Below are 22,294 nucleotides of genomic sequence, written 5' to 3' on the forward strand. Positions count from 1 at the left end.
AGTACTTTCCTGGCACAACTATTGTGCCTTAGTCAGGGTTCTCCAGAGAAACAGAATGGATAGGTGATCAATCGATCAATAGATAGATTATAAGGAATTGGCTCCTGCAATTATGGAGCTTAATAAGTCCCAGGACCTACAGCCAACAAGATAGGGATCCAGGAGAGCCAATGTGTTGATCTAGCCCAAGTCTGAAGGCCTAAGAATCAGGAGAGCCAATGATGTAAGCTTCGGTCCAAAAGTGGGCAGGCTCAAGACCTGAGAAGAACTACATTTCAGTTCAAGTCTGAAGGCCAGAAAACACTGATGTCCCCACTCAGCAGTAAGGCAGAAGGGATGTCCTCTAACTCAGACTTTTTTTTTTTTTTTTTAATTTTTTTTTTTTTCAACGTTTATTTATTTTTGGGACAGAGAGAGACAGAGCATGAACGGGGAGGGACAGAGAGAGAGGGAGACACAGAATCGGAAACAGGCTCCAGGCTCTGAGCCATCAGCCCAGAGCTAACTCAGACTTTTTTGTTTCATTCAAGTCTTTGATTCATCCACAATGGGGAGGGTAATCTTCCCTAGTCATCTACAGATTCAGATATTAGTCTCATCCAGACACAGAACAGCATTTGACCAAATGTCTGGGCACCCCATGGCCCAGTCAAGTTGACGCCTAGAGGTAATCGCCACGTCCTGTCCTTGCCCCCTTCTACTCTACATTCCTGTATCCCACCCTCACCATGATCCCTAGACTCTTCTCTTAAGCTCCAGGATCCATCAACTCCCTCTCACTTCTCCAAGACTGGGCTCTGGGAGGAAGCCAGCACCCTGTGCTAGGTGACCATCTTTCGTGGAGCCGAGCCGGAAGCTCTCAATGTGTTTAATTTCCACTTCTTTAGAAAACCCCTGATGGTGAGAGATTTCTTTAAAAGGTGTGAAAGCCTCATTAGCAACTTTCTTAACACTTAACCCTTTTCAGATGTTTAAGAAACTTGTTATTTACCACATTTTGTTTGGTTGGGGATTTGTGCTTTGTTTTTGGTAAATGAGTTCTCATAGTTGCAATTCAACATAGTAGCCGTAGGAGAAATATGACAGGTCATGGGCCAAACATAGTCAGCTATAGGAAGTGGAAATTCTCAACAAGGCAGTTAATGAGATTCACTGACTGATAAATATAGTACATGCAGCAAGCTCTTAACCCCAGAGGAAAATGATTTTATAGACTCGGCATTATTGATGGCACCAGATTTCCCCTTCCCCCAAGGAAGCGTTTCCCAGTTCTTCATCCAAACTTCCCGTTGCTCCCCTGCTCTCTTTTTCTTGATGGATATCCCCAAAGCCCCAGTTAGAGAATGCTCCTGGATGAATGGAGAGGTGCAGAGCTTCAGCCTGAAAAAAACTAATAAAATCCAAATAAATATGCCAAGGGGCGCCTGGGTGGCTCAGTCAAGCGTCTGACTTCAGCTCAGGTCACGATCTCACAGTTTGTGAGTTCGAGACCCACATCGTGCTCTGTGCTGACAGCTCAGAGCCCGGAGCCTGCTTTGGATTCTGTGTCTCCTTCTCTCTCTGCCCCTCTCCTGCTTGCACTTTGTCTCTCCCTTCCCGTCCGTCAAAATAAATAAACATAAAATTTTTTTAAAAAAAACAAATATACCAAGTATCAAAGTGCTATTAAGAGCTTCATCTGGACTCTGGTGTGGTCTGTTTGTTCTTTTATTTTTTTTTTTAATTTTATTTTAAAGAGAGTGGGGGAGAGGGACAGAGGAAGAGAGAGAATCCTAAGCAGGCTCCACGCTCAGCTCAGAGCCCGACTCAGGGCTTGACCCTGGAACCGTGACCTGAGCCGCAATCAAGAATCAGATGCTCAGCCAACTGAGTCACCCAGGCGCCCCCGGTCTGCGTTTTATGTTGCACTTCAATATGCCTTAATCAGTCTCTCCGTTCTTGAGGAAGAGGGGAGGGCATGAGATTTCCACTGCACTTCCCTCATTCTGTTCTGTGCAGAGCAGAGCTCTGGCCACTCTTGCAGAAGGAGGCAGGTGGAGGTTTGGCCACATACCTTCTTTAGGTTTTCCTTCCACCAGGTTGCCAGGACTCACTCAGATGGTGAAAGTCAGAAAGAACTCATTTTACAGGGGTGGGGGGAGACTGAGGCCTCGATGGAGTCAGTCATTAGCTTAAGATCTCACAGTGGCAGAGGTGGACTGGAAGCCGGGTGACCCGACTCCTCACTGATGGTTTTTCTACCAATAATGATTGTTAAAATCTGCCTTTTATTTTATTTTAAATGTTTATTTTTGAGGGAGAAAGAGCGTGTGAGTGAGGGAGGGGCAGAAAGACAGGAGGAAAGGGGATCCAAAGCACCCTTCGCACAGAGCCCTACGTGGGGCTCTAACCCACGAATCACGAGATCCTGACCTGTGCCAAAGTTGGATGCTTCACCAACTGAGCCATCCAGGTGCCCCTAAAATCTGCCTTTTAAAGCTCCCATCTGTTCGGGGTGCCTGGGTGGCTTGGTTGGTTGAGCATCCAGACTCTTGATCTTGGCTCAGGCCATGAGCTCACAGTTGGTGAGATTGAGCCCTGCATCAGGCTCTGCGCTGAGAGCAGAAAGCCTGCTTGGGATTCTCTCTCTCTCTCTCTCTCTCTCTCTCTCTCTCTCTCAAAATAAATAAATAAAACACCTTTTTAAAAATAAGAAATAAGGCTCTCACCTGTTAAATGGAATTAGGTTTCTCATCCTGAATGAATGGCTGACCTTGGTTTTCAGAGATAAAATTTTTTTTCTTATTTGTTTCCATGGTTTTGCTTCTTCACATTTGGGGGAAGGCAATGGGGGTGATGGGTAAAAGGTAGAAATAAAGTAGCCTAATTCGAGACAATTCACATTTGCCTTTTTGTTGTTGTTGTTAATTTGTTTTGGTTTGGTTTTACAGTGTATTTATATTTATTTTGAGAGCAGTGGGGAGGGGGGGAGGGAAAGGAGAGGCAGAGTGAGAGGGAGAGAGAATCCCAAGCAGGTTCGGCACTGCCCGCTCAGAGCCTGAAATGGGGCTGGAACTCGCAAACCGTGAGATCCTGACCTGAGCTGAAATCAAGACTCAGACTCTTAACCGACTGACCCACCTAGGCCGTCCTTGCATTTGGTTTGTTTGTTTGTTTGTTTTTGGACCCAAATGTTTCTTTCTTCTTTTTTTTTTAACGTTTATTTATTTATTTTTTGAGAGAGTGAGAGAGCGAGGGAGGGGCAGAGAGAGAGAGGAAGACGGAAGATCTGAAGTAGGGCTCTGCAATGAGAGCGCAGAACCCGTGCGGGGCTCGAACCCACAGACCGCGAGATCGTGACCGGAGTCGAAGTCAGACGCTTAACCGACTGAGCCTCCCGGGCACCCCAGGACCGAAGTGTTTCTAAAGCGGTGGCTGAGAGAGACGGAGTAGAACACAAGAAGACCCTCCCGTGCTCACAGCCCTGAATGATAGGCAATAATCGGCGGGCCAGCTCGGGCCCAGCTCCAGCTCGCACTGCTGTCCCAAACTTCCAGTGAGTTGCATTTTAGTCACCTACTCTCCCCGGCGTCCTCCACAGGACCAGCTCACGGTCGGTGGCAACTACTTATTAAACGAATGAGTGCGCAGAGAAGCATTACAGGTTTTGCAAACACCAGGTAGAATGTGTAAAGGACCCAATGCTGTGTCTACACACACAGGTAGCAAAACCAGCAGCCACAGGTTAAATCTGATCCACGGACTTTTGTCTTTGGCCCACGTCGTGATTTTTAGAAACTGAGCCACATTTGACTTAAAAATATCCATTCTCTTACTCATAAATATGGAGAACCAACTGAGGGCTGCGGGAGGGGTTGTGGGAGGGGGGGAGGGGCTAAATGGATAAGAGGCATTAAGGAATCTACTCCTGAAATCATTGTTGCACGATATGCTAACGAGTTTGGATGTGAATTTTAAAAAATAAAAAATAAAATTAAAAAAGATATACATATCGATTCTCTTGAAAGACCAGCGGACTCTCTGGCAAACAGTGCGTGCTTATTCCAGAATGATGCCACCTGGTCCGAGCTACGTGGAACTTAGATCCCTTTCAATGGAGCGCAGGCCCAGAGGTGATTGTGTCCCTACCTGTCATACCGGGTGGACTTGGCGCGCCTCACCCAGACGTCTTCTGTCATTTGTGTCACCGACAAGGATCCTGGAGGTGTTTCAGTCTTGGTCTGGACGGTCACAACGGTGGAAATGCATGTGGGGAACAGTAGGTATAGCTGGGGGAACTAAGGAAAGATTTCTGGAGTCCCAAAGGCCCGTAGAAGTGCAGACAGGTGCATGTGGGGACAAGGCAAGCTGGAGAGAGGGCAGCTCACCCTTTGCTAACACTTACATTGGCTCCGCCTAAGTGACCTTTGAGGACAAGGAAGGCCTCGCCTCCAGTTTCCCTCCTGAGAAAGGAGATTTTCAGCCGATGCTGACTTCTCAGGATGGGGCTGGGAGCTGCTGGTTGAATTGCTTCTCTGTTGAGGTTCTCCCAGGAGAGACGAGGAGTGTTAGCGCTCCAAAGAAACCGGAGGCCTGTGATCCGTCCTCACGTTTGCCTTTGAAGAAACTGAGGCTGAGACAGGAAAAGTGGGTTAGCCAGGGTCACACGGCAAGATTAAGAGCCAAGACTAAAACCCAACTTCTCTCTTTTGCTTATTACCCCACCAGAGAAATACATCAAAAGGGGAGGAGAGGGAAGAGATAGGTTCACAGAGACGAGAATATGGAACAAGTGCTCTGCTTTTAGGATAACCAACTCTGAATTCAGAAGGTCTTTTCTTTTCTTTTAAGAAAGGAATGTGTTTTTATCGTCCACTTCAATGGCCAGTGGCGGGGGGAGGGGGGAAGGGAGGGGGGCAGGGGAAGCCCTTCAAATCCCCAGGGAATGTGAGAAAAAACTCCATTAAATTCTAGTCTTCAAGTCTGTCTGGGTCATAATAACTATAATAAACTCCGGGAGTGTGTGTTTTCTTCGGGTTTCTCTTTTGGTCACTTATGTAAGGGGTTGAGAGGGGACAGCAAAAAGGAACAGGCAAGTTTAGTGGGGTTTTTTTAATGTTTATTACTTACTTTTGAGAGAGAGAGAGAGAGAGAGCGTACACAAGCAGGAGAGGGGCAGAGAGAGAGGGAGACACAGAATCCGAAGCAGGCTCCAGGCTCCGAGCCGTCAGCCCAGAGCCTGATGCGGGGCTCGAATTCACGGACCGTGAGATCATGACCTGAGCCAAAAGCAGACGCTCAACCGACCGAGCCACCCAGGTGCCCCATGGAACAGGCAAGTTTTACGTGGATAATAGGAAAGTGGACAAATTGGGATGGTTTCATAATTAAGCACAGCCTCTCTGTGTCCAGTCAAGAAACTACATTCGCAGACTTCCAGAGGTGTCGAGATGAGAGGCTGGGGGTCGGATGGGGAGAGGCAGACTATGGCGTTACGCCCTTCTCATGGAGGAATGTGGACATATGGACTGTTTGCTGGGAATGCTTTTCCCGACATCTGACCCTAACCTCCGCCACACCCTTCCCTGGGCTGAGGCCATTATTCTTCAGGACTCAACTAAAACACCCCCTTGGCACCCTGCATTTCCCCCTTCAGAGCACTCATCACACTTGCAATTAATTACCTGTGTCATTTGTTGGTTAATGCCAGGCTCCCTTACTGCACCACCAGCTCCATTAATGACTGCAATGCCTGTGTCTGTCTTGCTCATGACTAATGGTGCCTCACCCATAGTAGGTTCTCCATAAGTATCTAGTGAATGGCTTCAAGATCTCATCCTTACCTCTTAAGACCTCACAATCTTATGGACAACACTCAGAGGGCAGCGAAGCAGTAAACGGGTGTTCAAAATGGCTGCCCCTGGCCTCCCTTCCCCTCTCAAATGTTCCCTGGCACATCTCATCTCCAAACCGAGGCATGTGCTTGAGGAGGCAGGTATAGAAGAGGGGGAGTCCATTGGCTTGGGTCCAAATAAGCAACATAGAAAAACTTCTAAAGGCATCAATTGCTGTAGAAGAAGTGAGTCTCGGGGCGCCTGGGTGGCTCAGTTGGTCAAGCGTCGACTTTAGCTCGGGTCGTGATCTCACGGTCCACGAGTTCGAGCCCTACGTCAGGCTCTGTGCTGACAGCTCGGAGCCTGGAGCCTGCTTCAGCTTCCGCGTCTCCTTCTCTCTCTGTTCCTCCCCTCAACATCATGCCTCTACTATGGATGTCTGCACAGAGGTCAGCAAAGCCCTGGTCACACATTCAGTGGAACCAGAGCTGGAGTGTGGTCGGGCTGCTCTCCCGGCCACTTGCCCGTTCCCTCTTGCCTATCACATGAAGGCCAGAGTTTCTTCCAAGGAAAGCGGACGATGATGATGTTGGGACCTGGAGCCTTCTGTTCCAGCAGGCAGGTGGACCCCTGGACGTGAGCACTTCAGCAGGGGGCCAGTCTGACCACTCCCGGCTGTGCTCCAACGCAAGGGAAACCTCCCCACAGGCCAACGACCTTGTTACTAAGCTCTCTTGACCTGGCTACCTCGTGGTGACCCCAGCATTTGGTGTCCCTGGTGCAGGGGAGAGTGGGGAGGGGGTCCCCCTGCGCGTATGGCCTTGTGTTCTTTGCACTTCAGAGGTGGGGGCCGGGGTCCGAGTTTGTGAAGCCCCTGCCCCGGGGAGGGGGGTGGCTCTGGGAAGCCCGTCCAGCCCGGAAAGTTCACTGCGGTGGGGTGGGTGCAGGGCAAGGAGGGAGGAGCCGGGCCTGGTTTGCAAAATCAGTCTCCAGGCTGTTTTCTCCAGGAAAGGAGATGGGGGTGGGGGGGGGCAGCGAGGGGGGGGGGACTGCAGTCCTCAGCACAGAATAAAAGAGTAATAAGGGAGAAAGCAGATGAAGCTGCTTATCTCATTTATTTATTTTTCCTTCCCCGCTTCCGCTTATTCTCCTCCAACCCACGTCCCCGGTGCCTCTCCCCAGCCGCTATCTGGCTAACGAGCTCCCCCATTAGAACTCCCGGCCCCCCTGCTCCCCGGCATCTCTTCTCCAGACTTGGCTGAGGGTGGGATGTACCACCACACAGGATTTCCGTGGGTGATAACCGCAGCCAGGGCCCCGCTCACCCCGGGGCTGTCCCTCCGAACGCAACCGTCCTCAGCGGTCTCACCTACACCAACAGCTCAGCCCGCCTCTTGGTCAGCGACACCTCACCCTTGACACCCCTCCGCCCTGGTCTCTGAGGGCGTGGATGCCTCAGATGGAGAGACAGGAGATAAAGTACCAAGGTGAATTTTCTGAGGTCACTCACAGGTCTCTAGACCGGGGAAGGACCACCAAAGGCCCCCTCGTCTGGGCCTCTGCCGACGGCCCTTGTCAAGCCAGGTCCCTGGCGGCCATGCTCACGAAACGTGCATTCACCCTCTCCAGAGCTGTCAGCTTTCCACTCAAAAGAGCGTGCACCTCACAGGGTGATGTGTTGTTGGCTTTTTAACCTTTTATGGATGTGCATTCAGGGCATTCGGAAAAGTACCCCAGCCCCAAGCCCCACAGAGTTTCACAAGATGGAGACACTGAGATCATCGGCGACCAGACCCATAACAGAGTATGTCCCACAGCCCTTTATTAGGCCCCAACCTCACCACCACCCACCTCCTCCCGACCCCGAGCCCCCACCCCCCTCAACCGCTGTCCCGGCTTCCAACACCACACGTCAGTTCGCCTCATGGGATTCCCTCTGAAGAAGCTGGATCCCAGAGGTGCACAGAAAAGATTTTATTTTTTCTCTTCATCAGCAATATCTGGGAGGTGGGGGCTGAGCCCGAGCTGGGTGCTGTCTTCTATTTCCAACCATCAAGATCCCTAACTCTTTAACGCCACATAAACTGCGAGGAATTTTAGGGAAAGAGTCATCTCAGGGAGAAACCCCCACGCAGCGGGCGGAAGGCCAAGTGGGGAGGGACATGGAGTGAGATAAGAGGAAGCCAGTATGAGGAGATGGGGGCCCCGGAAGAAGAGCGTTCCAACCTCTCCCACCAGACGTCAGCCCGTCCTTGCCTCTCTCCACCTTTTTCTCTATTTCTAGAGACGCTGTTTTCAGCAAAGCCACACCCCCACCTCTCCGCTTGAAACAAACGTTGAAAACAGAAGTGTAACGGGAGACACATATGCGATTTTTTATGTTGGTGAAATACACCGAGCATAAAATGTATCATTAGTGACACTTAGGACATTCACGCTATTATGGAACCAACGCCACTGTTTATTCAGAACATGTTTGTTACCCCAAAAGGATACCTGGTACCCACTCAGGGGTCACTCTCCTTTTCTCAAAACCACGTTTAGATGCCATCAAGTAGGTGGCAGTGTGTTGTAACTATGTGTGTGCCGCACAGGCCCCCTCTTCTATCCTTGTCAAAGGGGATGCTGACCTTCTCTCCTCCATGCAACATCTACATATGTCATTTTAAATTTCCTAGTAGCAGGGCGCTTGGCTGGCTCCCTCGGTAGAGCATTCAACTCTCGATCTCAGGGCTGTAAGTTCACGCCCCAAGTTGGGCGTAGAGATTACTTAAGGATAAATAAATAAGTAAATAAATAGATTTTCTAGTAGCCACATTAAAAAGAAACAGATGAGGGGCGCCGGGGTGGCTCAGTCGGTAAGGCGTCCGACTTCGGCTCAGGTCATGATCTCGCAGTCTGTGAGTTCAAGCCCCGCATCAGGCCCTGTGCTGACAGCTCAGAGCCTAGAACCTGCTTTGGATTCTGTGTGTGTATCTCTCTCTCTCTGCCCCTCTCCCGCTCATGCTCTGTCTCTCTCTCTCTCTCTCTCTCAAAAATAAGTAAACATCAAAAAAAAATTAGGGGCATCTGGATGGTTCATTCAGTTAAACATCCGACTGTGGCTCAGGTCACAATCCCGAGGTTTGTGAGCTCGAGACCCACATCGGTCTCTGGGCTGACAGCTCGGAGCCTGAGGCCTGCTCCGGATTCTGTGATTCTCTCTCTGCCCCTCCCCCACTCGCACTCGGTCTCTCTCAAAAATAAACAAACATTAGAAAATATTTTATTTTATAAAACAAATAAATTTTTTAAAATTTAAAAAAAGAAAAAAAGAAACAGATGAAATGAATTCCAATAATTTACTTAATCCAATTTATCCAAATTGTTATCATTTCAACATGTAATCGTTTTAAGAACGATTGCTGAGATACCTTATACTCCTTCGTTTTTACGAAGTCTTTGAAATCCTGTATGTATGTTACATGTACAACGTATCTCAGTTTGGACCAGCCACATGTCAATAGCCCCTAATGGCTACCGTCTGGACAGTGCAGCTCTAAACAATTTGTAGAACGCTATTAATATCCTAAATCATCTTTGTAAAAGGTGATTATTAAGTACACAAGTATTCTGAGGCTATAGTTCTATTTTTAATGTAAATGTATTATCCTAATTGTGAAAAATAATAGAAAAATTACCCATAGGTGCCAACACAAGAAAAACTGTAATAACTGAAAAACTTTTTTAAATGTTTATTTATTTTTGAGAGAGAGGGAGAGAGACAGAGAGAGAACACGAGCAGGGGAGGGGCAGAGAGAGAGGGAGACAGAGGGTCCGAAGACGACTCTGTGCTGACAGCACGGAGCCCGACGCGGGGCTCGAACTCACAGACCGTGAGATCATGACCTGAGCCGAAGTCAGACGCGTAGCTTTGTTCCCTAACAAAGCTAGAGGCCACCGAGCCTAACCTAGAAACCTGGCCTTGGATTTCGAAATTCCTCCCCACCCCCAGATTCGTATGGCTTTCTCTCCCACACACGTTTGAACCTAAGTTTGAAAACATGTCCTGGGTAACGAGGAGGCTGGTGATCTAGCTTGTGCCTAAGAGCCCTTCCAACCAGAACATTCCAGGGTACTCGGCTGCATTCATTTCTCCACCCGACAGGCACACATGGACACACAAACAGACTCACACACAATCACACACACATGATCTGGGTCACCGGTTCCACCCCAGAGAAGAGCTTGCAAAGAAGGAAGAACACCTCGACTCAACCTCGCTAACTCACTGGGAAAACACAGAGATCTAAACAGAAGGACTCCTATTTGGCATTCATGCTCAGAAGGAAGAAAACCCAGCAGAAACCAGTCTCAGTACCCAAGAATGTAAAAACATTTCTTTTTTTTTTTTTTTTTTTAGGTTCTCAGAAGCTTTGTACCACAATGCCCCAAGTTGGAAAAAAATGTGCCATTTCATATGTTTATAACAACATCTGATTTAATATTATACAGTTTTGCTTAGTCACAAACCAGAACAAATACTTTCAGATTTATTACATCCTTCTATTCAGAGACTTAAGTAATCACAGTTAATAATGCAGCCATTCCACAGCCCAAGGAAAAGCTTTATAATTTGAGGGGACCAAAAATTCCTGAGAGGCAGGTTATTTTCAAGAAGGATTTAAGGTTTTAGAGCTCTCAATGAAGCTTGAAATTCATCTTTTCCAGTTCGCATGGAAAGGGTTTCCTCCAAAGCTTGGCTGGGAGATAGAAAGAGAAAAACCAGTAGGCACACAGCGTCTCCCTGCGCCCTTCGAGAATGTAGCAATTACCCATCCATTACTAATCTTTACCTTGTCTTTTTTTTTTTTAACGTTTATTTATTTTTTTTTTGAGGGGGGAAGGGGCAGAGAGAGAGGGAGACACAGAACCCCAAGCAGGCTCCAGGCTCTGAGCTGTCAACACAGAGCCCGACACAGGGCTCGGGCTCACAAACCGTGAGATCACGACCTGAGCTGAAGTCGGACGCTTAACCGATTGAGCCACCCAGGCGCCCCATCCTTACCTTGTCTTTAAACATTTTTTAAACCCATACCACCGGCTCCCCTACTCTTTATGTTATTAGCATTTTGGTCCTCCTTCTTATGTGTTGATTCATTGAAAGGCATTAATTGATTTAAAAAAGAAGCAAATATTCTTACAAGGCATACTTTCTCATTTCTTCCCCCCTGCCCCACACAGGCACATGGCGTTTGTTGCCCAACTTGTAAACAACTCTTAAACCCCAAGCATTGCCCCTTCCTGGCAAATTAATTCAGGAGTAGTTAATGACATGGCAGTGAACTCAATTGCTCGGAGGCTTGGGTCATAGGTTTGGTGGCTTCAGAGCTCTACTCTCTGTCAGGGCACAGATGGTCCTCCACTGCCTCCAGAAGGGGGACTCTGGCCCCCTGAGGGCTGGAGGCGCCTCTGTGTGTTTGGATGAGTATAAACCCATCATCCAAACTGTGTGCGTCCATGTTGCACTATACGTATTTAGTGAGTTCCATTTTTCAAAGAAAGCTGGGATCTGTTACTCCAGTGTTTCTTTGGCCACCATTAAGGAGAACATCAGCACTAAAGTAGGGTGAGGATTGTAAGAACTTGGTCTACAGAAAATCAGGTAAGAGTTGAGGACAGTTGGGTTTTTATAAAAATGGGACTTCGTAAGTCCCGCTGCAGACCCACATCAGGACACCTACATGTCAGATACAGGAATATCCACTTGACCCAGGGTTCCCACGTAAGTCACAGACACACTACGACTTACATACACTGATCTTAAAGGTCCCTTCATTAAGTCATAAGCAAACGCTTCAAAACGAGATTGATTATAGGATTAAACCAGTTTCCAGTTGAAGATACTACCACTCTTTGAAATAATTCTTGCCAACTGATTCTTTAGCAGCACACTTCCAGAAGCCAGAAGGCGTGAGTAACCATAGCTAATCATCGACTTCTATCAACCTAATAATCTAATTCTAGTAATCTAATTGTACTCGCCTACAACATAGGCTAGTCCCTTAACGTCTTCAAACCTCACAGACACGACTGACGTGGGTTGGGAAAGTGCGGTTACAATACCGAAGGAGCTCACGGAAAGCTTTCACATCCATCCGACCTTCCTGGATCGTCAGAAGGTCAAACAGCGTGCACGGGTGACAGGGCTCTGCAGACTTCATGACATGCTACACACGCGAAGGCATAACGAGAAGGTGGCCATGGGTTAGATTTCTAAAAATCCTCTCGTTTTAGATCACAGTGTCTGTTTTATTACTGATAAAAGTTCGCTTGGCAAGGACGTGCTTCAGAATTATAGAGGCAATGGAGTTTCTCCCACTGGATCCCGGGGTTGAATTCATCCATCCAGCCTCAGGCAGCACCAGACAAAGCTGCAGGGTTTCTTCCAATAAGGGCAGGGCTCTTCTGCCAAGCTCACCACCTGGCCCAAAGACACCCGGGACCCCGCACCTTGAAGATGAGCAGAGCCCAAGAAGCCAGGTGGAAGGGGGGCGGGGGGCAGAGCTCAACTGCGGCTCCCAGGTTCCCCAGTCAGATCCCTCCTGAGTAGGAGGATGTGAGGAGGCAGAGAGAGGCCAAGACTAATTCACATCCCTTCCTTGGGGTACATTAAGGGTAAGTGTGATTGTAATACTGAAGCAGTTTATTACAGGGAAGTTGCCACCTCTGCCCTGAAATTCTTCCATTTTTTGTTCTTTGGACCCACCGTGTCTACCCACAATGCCTCTGGCCATCCAGAAGTGGGACAGTACCCTTCAGCACCCCTAACACCAGCCACAGCTCCATCATAGATCTTCCTGGGCAAGCAGTGTGGGTTTTTGCCCCCATAAGATTCTGAGATGGGTCAATACAGGACATTGTGTTCTTCGAGGCCTTTCTGTAGTCAAGACAGAAAATATAGATTCTCTTCTATTTTCCATCTCAGTTTATCTTCAGCTTCCTCGACCAACGTAACCTATTAGAAATGATGCAGTTTAATCCAATGACATCATGAAGGCACCCCAAAAATAAAATGCCAACAATAAGATGTTCTGCATTTGAACTTCTCTCAAAATATTAAATTACGGGGTGCCTGGGTGGCTCAGTCCATTAAGTGTCCGACTTAAGCTTAGGTCATGATCTCACAGCTTGTGGGTTCAAGCCCTGCGTCGGGCTCTGTGCTGACAGCTCAGAGCCTGGAGCCTGTTTCGGATTCTGTGTCTCCCTCTCTCTCTGACCCTCCCCCACTCACTTGCATGCATGCTCCCTCTCTCTCTCTCAAAAATCAATAAACCTTTAAATATATATATATATATATATATATATATATAATTACCAGAGAGTCTGAAGCTCAAAATTAAATCCCCTTACAAGTTAAGCTCCAAAGAAATTAAGACCAAAAAGTAAAGTCTAAAGTTAAATTATGTCACCCTCCATCAAGACTGAGGTTAAAGCCATTATGTGTCAATTTCTTATTCTCCTTAGTCTCAGCGAGGGGAGTTCTGATGTTCTGGATGAGGGTGGGGGTCCTCAGTGGCTAGCGTTGGGCTGTTTCCAGAAAAGAGGCCTTTCGGTTTGGATTAAATCAGCTCCAACTCTCTGATGAGCCCGAATTTTTCTATTACTCTTTTTTTTTTTTTTTTACTGTGGCGAGATACACATAACTTAAAATGTACTCTCTTAGCCACTGTGAGGTATACAGTTCAGTGGTATGAAGTCCGTTCACACGACTATACAACGACCACCACTCCCATCCCCAGAACTCTTTCCTCCTGCAAAACTGAATCTGTCTCCACCCCCACCCCCTCCCCTGCTTCCTGGAAGCCACCGTCCTACTGTCTGCTTCCGAGATGCTAGCTACCTCTTACAACCGGAATCGTGCAGTTTGGGCCCTTGGGTGACTGGCTTGGTGACTTATTTCACTTAGCATAATGTCTTCCAGCTTCGTCCATGCTGTGACACCTGTCAGAACTTCCTTCCTTTTTAAGGCTGCATAACATTCCACTCTGGACATACACTACATTTTATTTACCCATTCGGCCATCGGCAGACCCTTGGGTGGTTTCCACCCGTTGGCTATTGTGAATAGTGTTGCCATGAACATGGGTATCCGTGCCTCACTTTCTAAATGAATCAAAGGTTTAAGCCACACAGGAGGTTATCACGGAACTATCTCCACACCACGAAATTGAGAAAATAATTCAGTCCCACGGGGTGCCTGGGTGGCTCAGTCAGTTAAGCATCCAACTCTTGATTTCGGCTCGTCATGACCTCACGTTTTTTGTGAGTTCGAACCCCGAGTTGGGCTCTGTGCTGACAATGCAGAGCCTGCTTGGGTTTCTGTCTCCTTCTCTCTGTTTCTGCCCCTCCCCTGCTTTCTATCTCTCTCTCACAATACATAAAAATAAACTGAAAGAAAAGAAGAAAGAAAGAAAGAAAGAAAGAAAGAAAGAAAGAAAGAGAGAAAGAAAAGGAAGAGGGAAGGAAAGAAAGAAAGAAAGAAAGAAAGAAAGAAAGAAAGAAAGAAAGAAGAAAGAAAGAAAAGAATTCAATCCCCAATCCCAGGGAGGTTAACCAGGCAAAATCGTGATTCAAAAGCCCATTGTGTGGTGCTAACAAGGACTACAGCAGATTCAGAAGAGAAGATTCTTCTAAGGGAAGAAGGGGAAATGGTTTTATCTGAAGTACTCCTCGGTCATTGCCAGGTGACCATAATCCACACAGAATTCAATTGTGGCTCCGTGTTTACCATATCCAGGGGAGATGAACTCAGCCCTGTAAACAGTGTGCTCTCTCAGAGAGTAGCACTTGAGACATTACTGTATTAAACACGTTTTCATGGTCCAAAATAAGAACGCGATTAAAAAGGATTCTAAACAAGGATTTATTTTCTGCCTGAGAAGCTTAAAATGTGGACACCGCCAGCAAAGGCCAACACTTCTGAGTGTGGCGTCACAGAGAGGAAGACGAAGCGTTCGACCAGTCCTACAGCCCGCGGCCAGAAGATCGTCTGCCAGTGTATAGACGTTGTCAACTAAAATGATGCAAAATGTCAGCCTCACATCTGTTGAAAAGGGGCTCCTCCTACAGGAAGCAAGATGGTGGGGCAGGGGGCACTAATATAATTAAAACTTGAAGGCACAGTGTAATACAGGAAAATGTCGTTGAGCAACACATCGCTAAGACTTGAAATCTTTAGGGGCACCTGGGTGGCTCAGTCGGTTAAGCGTCTGGCTTCAGCTCAGGTCATGATCCTCACGGTCTGTAAGTTCGAGCCCCACGTCGGGCTCTGTGCTGAGAGCTCAGAGCCTGGAGCCTGTTTCGGATTCTGTGTCTCCCTCTCCCTCTGCCCCTCCCCTGCTCACGCTCTGTCTCTCTCTCAAAAATAAATAAGCATTTAGGAAAAAAAAAATTTTTTTTTAAGCCTTGAAATACGTTGTTTCTTTTCAAAAGCACTGTGAGCACAATGAAAAGAATACAGCTTTAAGAACTAAGCTTCACCCCATCAGGCATTAATGGAGTCCAGAAACTATGTGAACAATCTTACTTGACATCCCAAGACGTTATATCGGTCCAAAGAGAAAACCAGAGGGGGGAACATGTTAATTTTCTCAGCCTTTTGATAGCACATACACAAGATCTCTTAGCCCCACAAAAAGCTCCAAATATTCTCTAGAACTTCAACTGCCTTAAAATATAGACTTGCATTTATCTTGGCCACATTAACGAGATCTGTTTGACCAATACATTTATATTTATGGTGACTAAGGGCAGATTATGGTTGTTAAAATTTGTCCTTGGGACATGAAAACACTCCTCTGTCATTAATACATTTTGTAATATAAACTATGATGTCAGGTCAACGTAAAGGGTAAAAACGTTCCTAAAGTATGCACACATCATTTTTTAAAGCAATTGAGCCTAATGGAATAACAAAGGTCATCATAACAAACCATTACAGCCTTGGTCTTGGCAACTCTGGCCACAGAAGAATCTCCAAGAAACGATCATCATTCCTCCAATGTTATGGCATCCAGACGACAGGAATAGCTTGCAAATGAGTCATACAGGCTCAGATCCTCAGTAGCTATGTGAGCGCTGGACGATCAATTATTCACGTGTTTACAGAGAGCTTTCCCGGTTGATGTTAACCAGAGCTGCTTGCAAAGAAGAGTTCTCCAGCTGTCCTCGGCCATCCTGGGCCTCCAACTAACAAGCCGATTTAATTGCTGGGCGAGGTCATCTGGGAGGTGCCCCTCCCCTAGACCACAATCCCTTTGAGACTTTATTAGGTGTAAAAATACTAATCAGAAATAATTATGACAATACTTTCTTTACCTTACTCCCAGCAAATCCCAAAGACAGAGCTAGAAGTTAGCCTTAACTTAGGTCCCACTGAGCTCCGCCAATACTGGAGTCTGGACTACGGAAGATACAGGTCAGGGATTGGTGGAAGGTACGGAGAAGGAAAGGAAGGGAAAGAATCCGGGTCTGTGGGCTTCATGAGGGAAGTGGGAGGAAGTGCAGTCTAGAATGCCCTGTGAAGGTATGGGGGCCCGACTGACGACCACCAAGGGCGAATAGATTAGGTTGGTCAATATCCAAACGTGATTGAACTTGACCCACCCATCAAAATTGGCCTTGGAACAAGTTAAATCAGAAGGCACTTCTCAGCCCCTTTTGTTACTACAGCCTGTCCAGGAAGACTAATAATGTGATTAGGGCAACTCCTCTTTCTGAGCTCGGCCCAAGAGGATGGGACCAGATGGCCCCACCAGTCCCCTATCAGCTGTGTTTTGAGGGAGACCAGGATCATGGCCAAAGCTGTTGCCTGGGCCTCTTCCTCTGAAGACGCTGCAGTCAAAGCAGACAAAGGGATACCTCAGGCACATTTCTATCATCCCAATTCCAAGAGCATTTGTTGACTCCTTCAACCAGATTCTTCCCCTTGCTTGAAACTGGGCAAATTCAGGCACTATCAAAACTCACTTGTCCATTTCTAAGAAAGTGGTAGAACCAAACGGTGCTCTTACTGATATAAGATCACGGTGGAAAGGGGGGCACCTGGGTGGCTCAGTCAGTGAAGCGTCTGACTTCGGCTCAGGTCATGATCTCACGGTCTGCGAGTTCGAGCCCCACATCGGCCTCTGTGCTGGCAGCTCGGAGCCCGCGGCCTGCTTCAGAGGGTGTGTCTCCCTTTCTCTCTGCCCCTCCATCACGCATGCTCTGTCTCTCTATCTCTCAAAAATCAATAAACATTAAAAAAAACTTTTTTTTAAAGATCATGGTATAAAGGGAGTATATGTGTATGGTCAGAAGCACTAAGACCCTGGGGTAGTTCTGCTCAAAGCAGTAGGAGGTGGGGCGCCTGGATGGCTCAGTCAGTTGAGCGTCCGACTTTGGCTCAGGTCAGGATCTCACCGTCTGTGAGTTCGAGCCCCATGTCGGGCTCTGTGCCGACAGCTCGGAGCCGACAGCTCTGTGCCGACTGCTTCCGATTCTGGGTCTCCCTCTCTCTCTGCCCCTCCCCCGCTCATGCCCTGTCTCCCTCTCTCTGTCAAAAATAAATAAACATTTAAAAAATAATAATAATACAAATAAAGTAGTAGGAGGCAGCTCTAGCTGAGAGGTTGCGAGGGAAAGGTAAAACTAACAGATGGAAAGATCGTGCCCCTCCCTGGTATGGAGGGCATCCTGGAGCACTTTGTGTGGTGTCGTAAGGCCAGGACTAGAGTCTGCGTCCGCCCCGCCAACCCTGATTCCCGCCATCCATCCATGAACGCAGGTTTGGAAAATGAGTCCAGAGGAAAGGAAGGCTTCTCCCCAAGGTCCGCCACAATAGCGAAGCTGGTCAAAGATGCTGTCTCCACACCTCCTTTCACCTTTGAGCCTCAGTCCCACCCTTCAGCCCCAGTCAGAGAGATGAGAGAAAAGACAAGAGGAAACATCCCAAGAGAGGCCTCCTCCATGTGGCTGGGCCTTCTCGGGAGGGCACCATTCCTGCTAATCATGATTCCTTGCCCCTGGCTGGTGTTCCCTCTAGAGATCTAGCGGTCAGAGCAGATTTCTTGAGAGGGGTCAGGTATAGAGTGTAGGGGAGGGCAGTGTCGAGCAGAATCCTTCATTTTAGGTCCCGCACGTCCCATGAGCTGCTGGGCCTGTGAAGAAAGCCCGAAGGGAGGTATGCGGGACTTCCCAGAGTCACCGGTCCAAGAAATGCCTTTTCAGGAGCGTCCCTGCAGGCAACCTTTCAGGGTTTCACGGACCAACAAGACCTAGGGCAGCGTCGTGTTCGGGGGTGGCACCAGCGCCCTGGCTAGACCTACAGTCGCGGCCTGGTGTGAGAGCCTCTCCCGCACATCTGAGGGACTCTCCGCCGTCATGGGCCGCTCCAACTTGTCACCCTATCAGAGTCCTGGGGTCGCGTGCCCGGTGCTCCAGCCTGCCATTACTGTGGGTCACAGCCTCACAGACGGCTTCCCAAAGTCACAAGCTGGCCCGGCCTCCGCACGGTCTCACCGAACTGGCCGCGATCCCCGAGCGCACCTCCTCACCCTGCCCCTGCATCCCTAAGGGCAGAAAGAGAGGAGGAGGAGATCTCTCAGTGCCGGACAACTGCCCGATTTCCAGTGTGCCTAGCCTGATTTCTGTCTGCCCTTGCATGTACACGTCGCTGCTTCTGTCTCCTGGGCGTGCAGCTCCCACTTTTTCTGTGGAACAACCATGAACGTGAGCCTTTGAGCAGCCTGCCCGGGGTGTCTCTCAAACTCTCCTTCTCAGCATCTCCAGCTCTTGGCTGCTAATTCTCTGCTGCGATGAAAGCATAAATTGCCACCTAGAATGAAACACAACACCCAGCAGGAGTGGACTTTCTGGCCTGACCTCGAATGTCCATCGCCCACGGCGGTAAGACCGTCCTGAGGGTCTGTGACGGTCTCTAATCCTGATCCTATATTTCAAGTGGAATTGTGTGCAAATGGTCGGTATCCAACACAAACGAGGCATCAGCCCGGCCTTGGGCATGAACCAACTCATTAAATATAAAATCAACACAAGTAAATGGCTCTTAAATCTCACTGACACAAAGCTTGGCAGGTCCTCTGAGATTCTAGGGGTCATTGGAACTTCTCTCTCCAGACAGGAATCTTCCTCCCACCCTGAGGGGCAGAAGGGGACCCCCGACAAACGATGGTGTCCGCACGCCCCCTCCATTCGAGGGCTGCTCTGCACCACAGACAACGACAGGGTCTGCAGGAAGTGTGGCCTTTGACACAGAATGGGTCGCTGGGGAAGTGGATGTTACTATTTACAAAGGGCTAGAAATTCAGGCGAAGGCATTCAGCTTGCCACCGATCACAAATCCCTAGGAACAGCTACCGAACCAACCTTGAGTTTGTCACTGGTGCGTAACTATTGGCTGTTCTCAGAGTCAATCTTCACATGGTTTCTTAACTCCCGGCTGCATTCCACCACGCGTTCCCAAGGTCCCATTCGTAACGTTACTTGCCGAACTCTTATTTTTGCCTCAGTCTACCTGTAGTTTCAGCACAAAGTGGATTTACTAGGGGAAGGTGATGGGCCAGGTGACCTGACCGATCGTTTTCGCTCTCTGCTTTGTGCCAAGGGTGCAGAAAACAAATTGGAGCGAATCACTAACCAGAAAAAACACATAGATGCACCTGTTGACCTCCAAGGTTACCTCGGAGCTGGGCTAGATTCCAGTGATTACTAACCTCTTTTATAAAACCGACGTGGAGAACGCACAGCTTTTCGTGAAAAGCACGTTTGCTTGACAGCCCATCGGAGATGGGTGTTCGCCTGGGGAAGCTGTGTGTGAGCAGCTCCATCTGTAAGAGACCCGGCTCTGGTCGGGCGGCACAATTACCGGCTTCGCCCATTCACATCAGTCAGGCTTCAAAGTCCGATTTTTGTGCCAAGAAGTTAGTAAGACCTGAAACGAGTTAGAGTAGCTTCCGTTTATTTACAGTTTGGGAACATTTTTTCACGATTTAGTCAGCTTCCTAAGGACAAAACAGCAGTGAAGGATATGGTTCCTCAGCTCTTAGAGCTAAATCATTAGAAAGTAGAAAGATTAGATAGCGGTTTTTAATGAACTGACATGATTTCCTCTTCTTTGAAAGGTTTTCAGCGGCCCATTTCAAATCACAAAATCACGCTTCTTCTCATCCACGGACTCCAGAACTTTCTCACCCAGAATTTGAGGAGGAGCGCCCAGCCATGAGTTGATGAGACCAGCAAGGATCCCAGGGGGCTTTGTGACAACAGAGCCACCCTCCTGAGAGCTTTTAGGAAATCAAATACTTACAGCTGAGAAGCAGAGAGTACCTGGAGGGTGTCCCCACTTCCTTAAAAAAAAAAAAAATCAGGGATAGAAAATTAAAACCCAATCACAGGTATTTTTTTTTTTCAATCTTTTCCACAGCATGGGCTAAGCTATCATTCGCCACCACCAGGGGGCGTCATCTTTCTGCTTCTTTTTGCTCATCCGCCAAGAGGGGCGCCACTATTTCACTGGGCAACATTTAACAGCGTCTCGGTCGTCTTCCCCTCTCTGGGGCTACCGCCCACTCTCCTATGTTAGGAAAAACGTTTGGATCACTAATGAGATGTACTTGACATTTGTCTCAAGACAAGGAAGTCTGTGTCTGTCTTGCTTTCCACGTGTTGCCTGTGGGCGTCTGCCAGCAATGGCTGTTCTCAATGGTTGACTTTGCACCATGACATTTCTGCTGTTCTACAGCCCAGAGGCACTGCGTGCTATTGAAGGATCCATCCAATCCTGTGGACGTTGTCTGCGAAGTAGAAGTGCCAGTTCCATGATGATCTATAAGAGGTTGACATCTTAAGTGTTTCCTGAAGATGGGGGTCTTTACGCCTCCTCAAAACGTAGTCCAGGGCTTGAGGAGAAAAGGGATGTGACACTCCAGCCTTATCTGGGGAGCTATGTCATTTCCATTGCATTCTTCCAGAACATTCTTCACACTTCCCCACTCTTCCTCTTCTCTTTCCTCCGGAGTGGTAATGAGACGATGGAGGTTAGCCCTCTGGATAGGTGAATGGAAAAGGGGAACAGATTCCACAATCACAGTTAAACAAGGGATTTTCGGTGTTCTGCCTTGTCATTTAAGTGCCTTGCAGATGTCCTACTAAGCTCCCAAGGACTTATTTCTTTGCCTTGTGCACTGGGACCCTGGGAAGGACTGAGGCACAAAGAAGTCTAAAAGGCAAAAAAAAAAAAAAAAAAAAAAAACCCGGAAGTCACAGACCCAAAGAAGCTGCTGAGGTATCGGTTCCACAGGCGTGCTTCCCAGCGTTGGCGTCTCTGACGATATCTTTTTTCAAGGTATCTGATATTCCAGGACAGGATTCCTGTCACTGGCCCAGCAGGTGCACAGGATCTCCCACTCTGACTGTCCCTGGGTTTTCCAGAACAAAATACTGCCCAAAGAGAGGCGATTTTCCGTATAGCTTTTGCTCAGAAGGGTCACACAGGCGATAACTGCAATGGGAGAAAGAGCATGATGAGTCTTGGCCGAACGAAGCAAGAGCTCAAATGGCCTCTTGGTTCTTCTCAGCTGAAGTCAATGCCCGCCCCCCCCCCCCCCATCCCCAACCCACAGCCACCGGGTCTCGGCTCCAGACAGCACCAACTCCATCGAGGTCTGACAGGACGGCGCCTCCTGGGGTCGTGCGGGGAGCAGCCCACCCGGAGCACAAACCCTGAAAGGCACCCAGCCCCCCACTTCTTTTCTCCATGGAATGTTCCCTCTGCCGGCCTTACGAGATGAGGCACTCGGGACGTTCAGACACCCTTTACCAGCTTCCTTTGCCCCAGGCGGCTCTCCTCCCGGCTCCCCTGCGTCTGTCACTAGAACCGCCCGTCCTATCAGCCCCTGGGCGTGGAGCCCCGGGGTCATCTAGTCCACCTTGCCCCTCACTTTCCGCCGCTTGTCCCTAGCTGCCAAGTCCTGAGCTTCTTCCTGCGCCACGGCCTTGCCTTGGCTCACTGCTTCTCCCCCCTGCCCTCGGCATGCTCGGACCAATGTGACCCCCCCTGCCCCCCCCCCCCCCCCGCCCCAGGGCTTCCAATTCGTGGTTGGGACGAAGCTATGCCACTTCCTTCCTTTTGCTCTGGTCTTGTCGTTCCCAGGCCCAGAAACTGTCAATGGCTCCCCGGTGCCTAAAGACAGCATTGCAACTCTTCGGCGGGGCGTGCAAGGCTCTCTACCTGGCCCCAGCAGCTTCTCCAAGCCTGTTACCCCTCTGCCCTTTACACGAACCTGTGTAGCTCTCCAATGGATTACTAAATGTCCTTTTTTTTTAATGGGGGGGAGGGGCAGAGAGACAGAGGGAGAGAGAGAGACTCTTAAGCAGGGCCCATGCTCAGCACAGAGCCTGACTCAGGCGGCGGGGCGTGATCCCACGGCCCTGGGATCATG

General features: G+C 48.7%; 1 protein-coding gene and 1 non-coding gene across 4 annotated transcripts in view; both read right to left on the reverse strand.

Moving 5' to 3' along the window:
- Positions 1–3,305: 3,305 nt before the first annotated feature.
- The window catches only part of MTARC1 (mitochondrial amidoxime reducing component 1), a 39,682-nt gene continuing 20,693 nt past the window's right edge, over positions 3,306–22,294 (reverse strand). Inside the window, exon 7 of one of the 3 annotated variants that reach the window (XM_053908956.1) lies at positions 3,306–4,612. In XM_053908956.1, the coding sequence (XP_053764931.1) occupies positions 4,477–4,612 (136 nt within the window). In that variant the 3' untranslated portion in view covers positions 3,306–4,476. Of the gene's footprint in view, positions 4,613–10,266; positions 12,811–13,459; positions 21,355–22,294 lie in introns of those variants that run through there. The other 2 variants (XM_053908958.1, XM_019465672.2) reach the window with 2 other exon arrangements.
- Positions 8,344–8,464, reverse strand: LOC128778940 (U6atac minor spliceosomal RNA). The gene has a single exon (XR_008424799.1). It is a non-coding gene; the product is annotated as a U6atac minor spliceosomal RNA (small nuclear RNA).

Source organism: Panthera pardus, unplaced genomic scaffold (assembly GCF_024362965.1).
Source record: "Panthera pardus isolate Hobbes unplaced genomic scaffold, ASM2436296v1 HiC_scaffold_21, whole genome shotgun sequence".
Classification (NCBI taxonomy): Eukaryota; Metazoa; Chordata; class Mammalia; order Carnivora; family Felidae; genus Panthera; species Panthera pardus.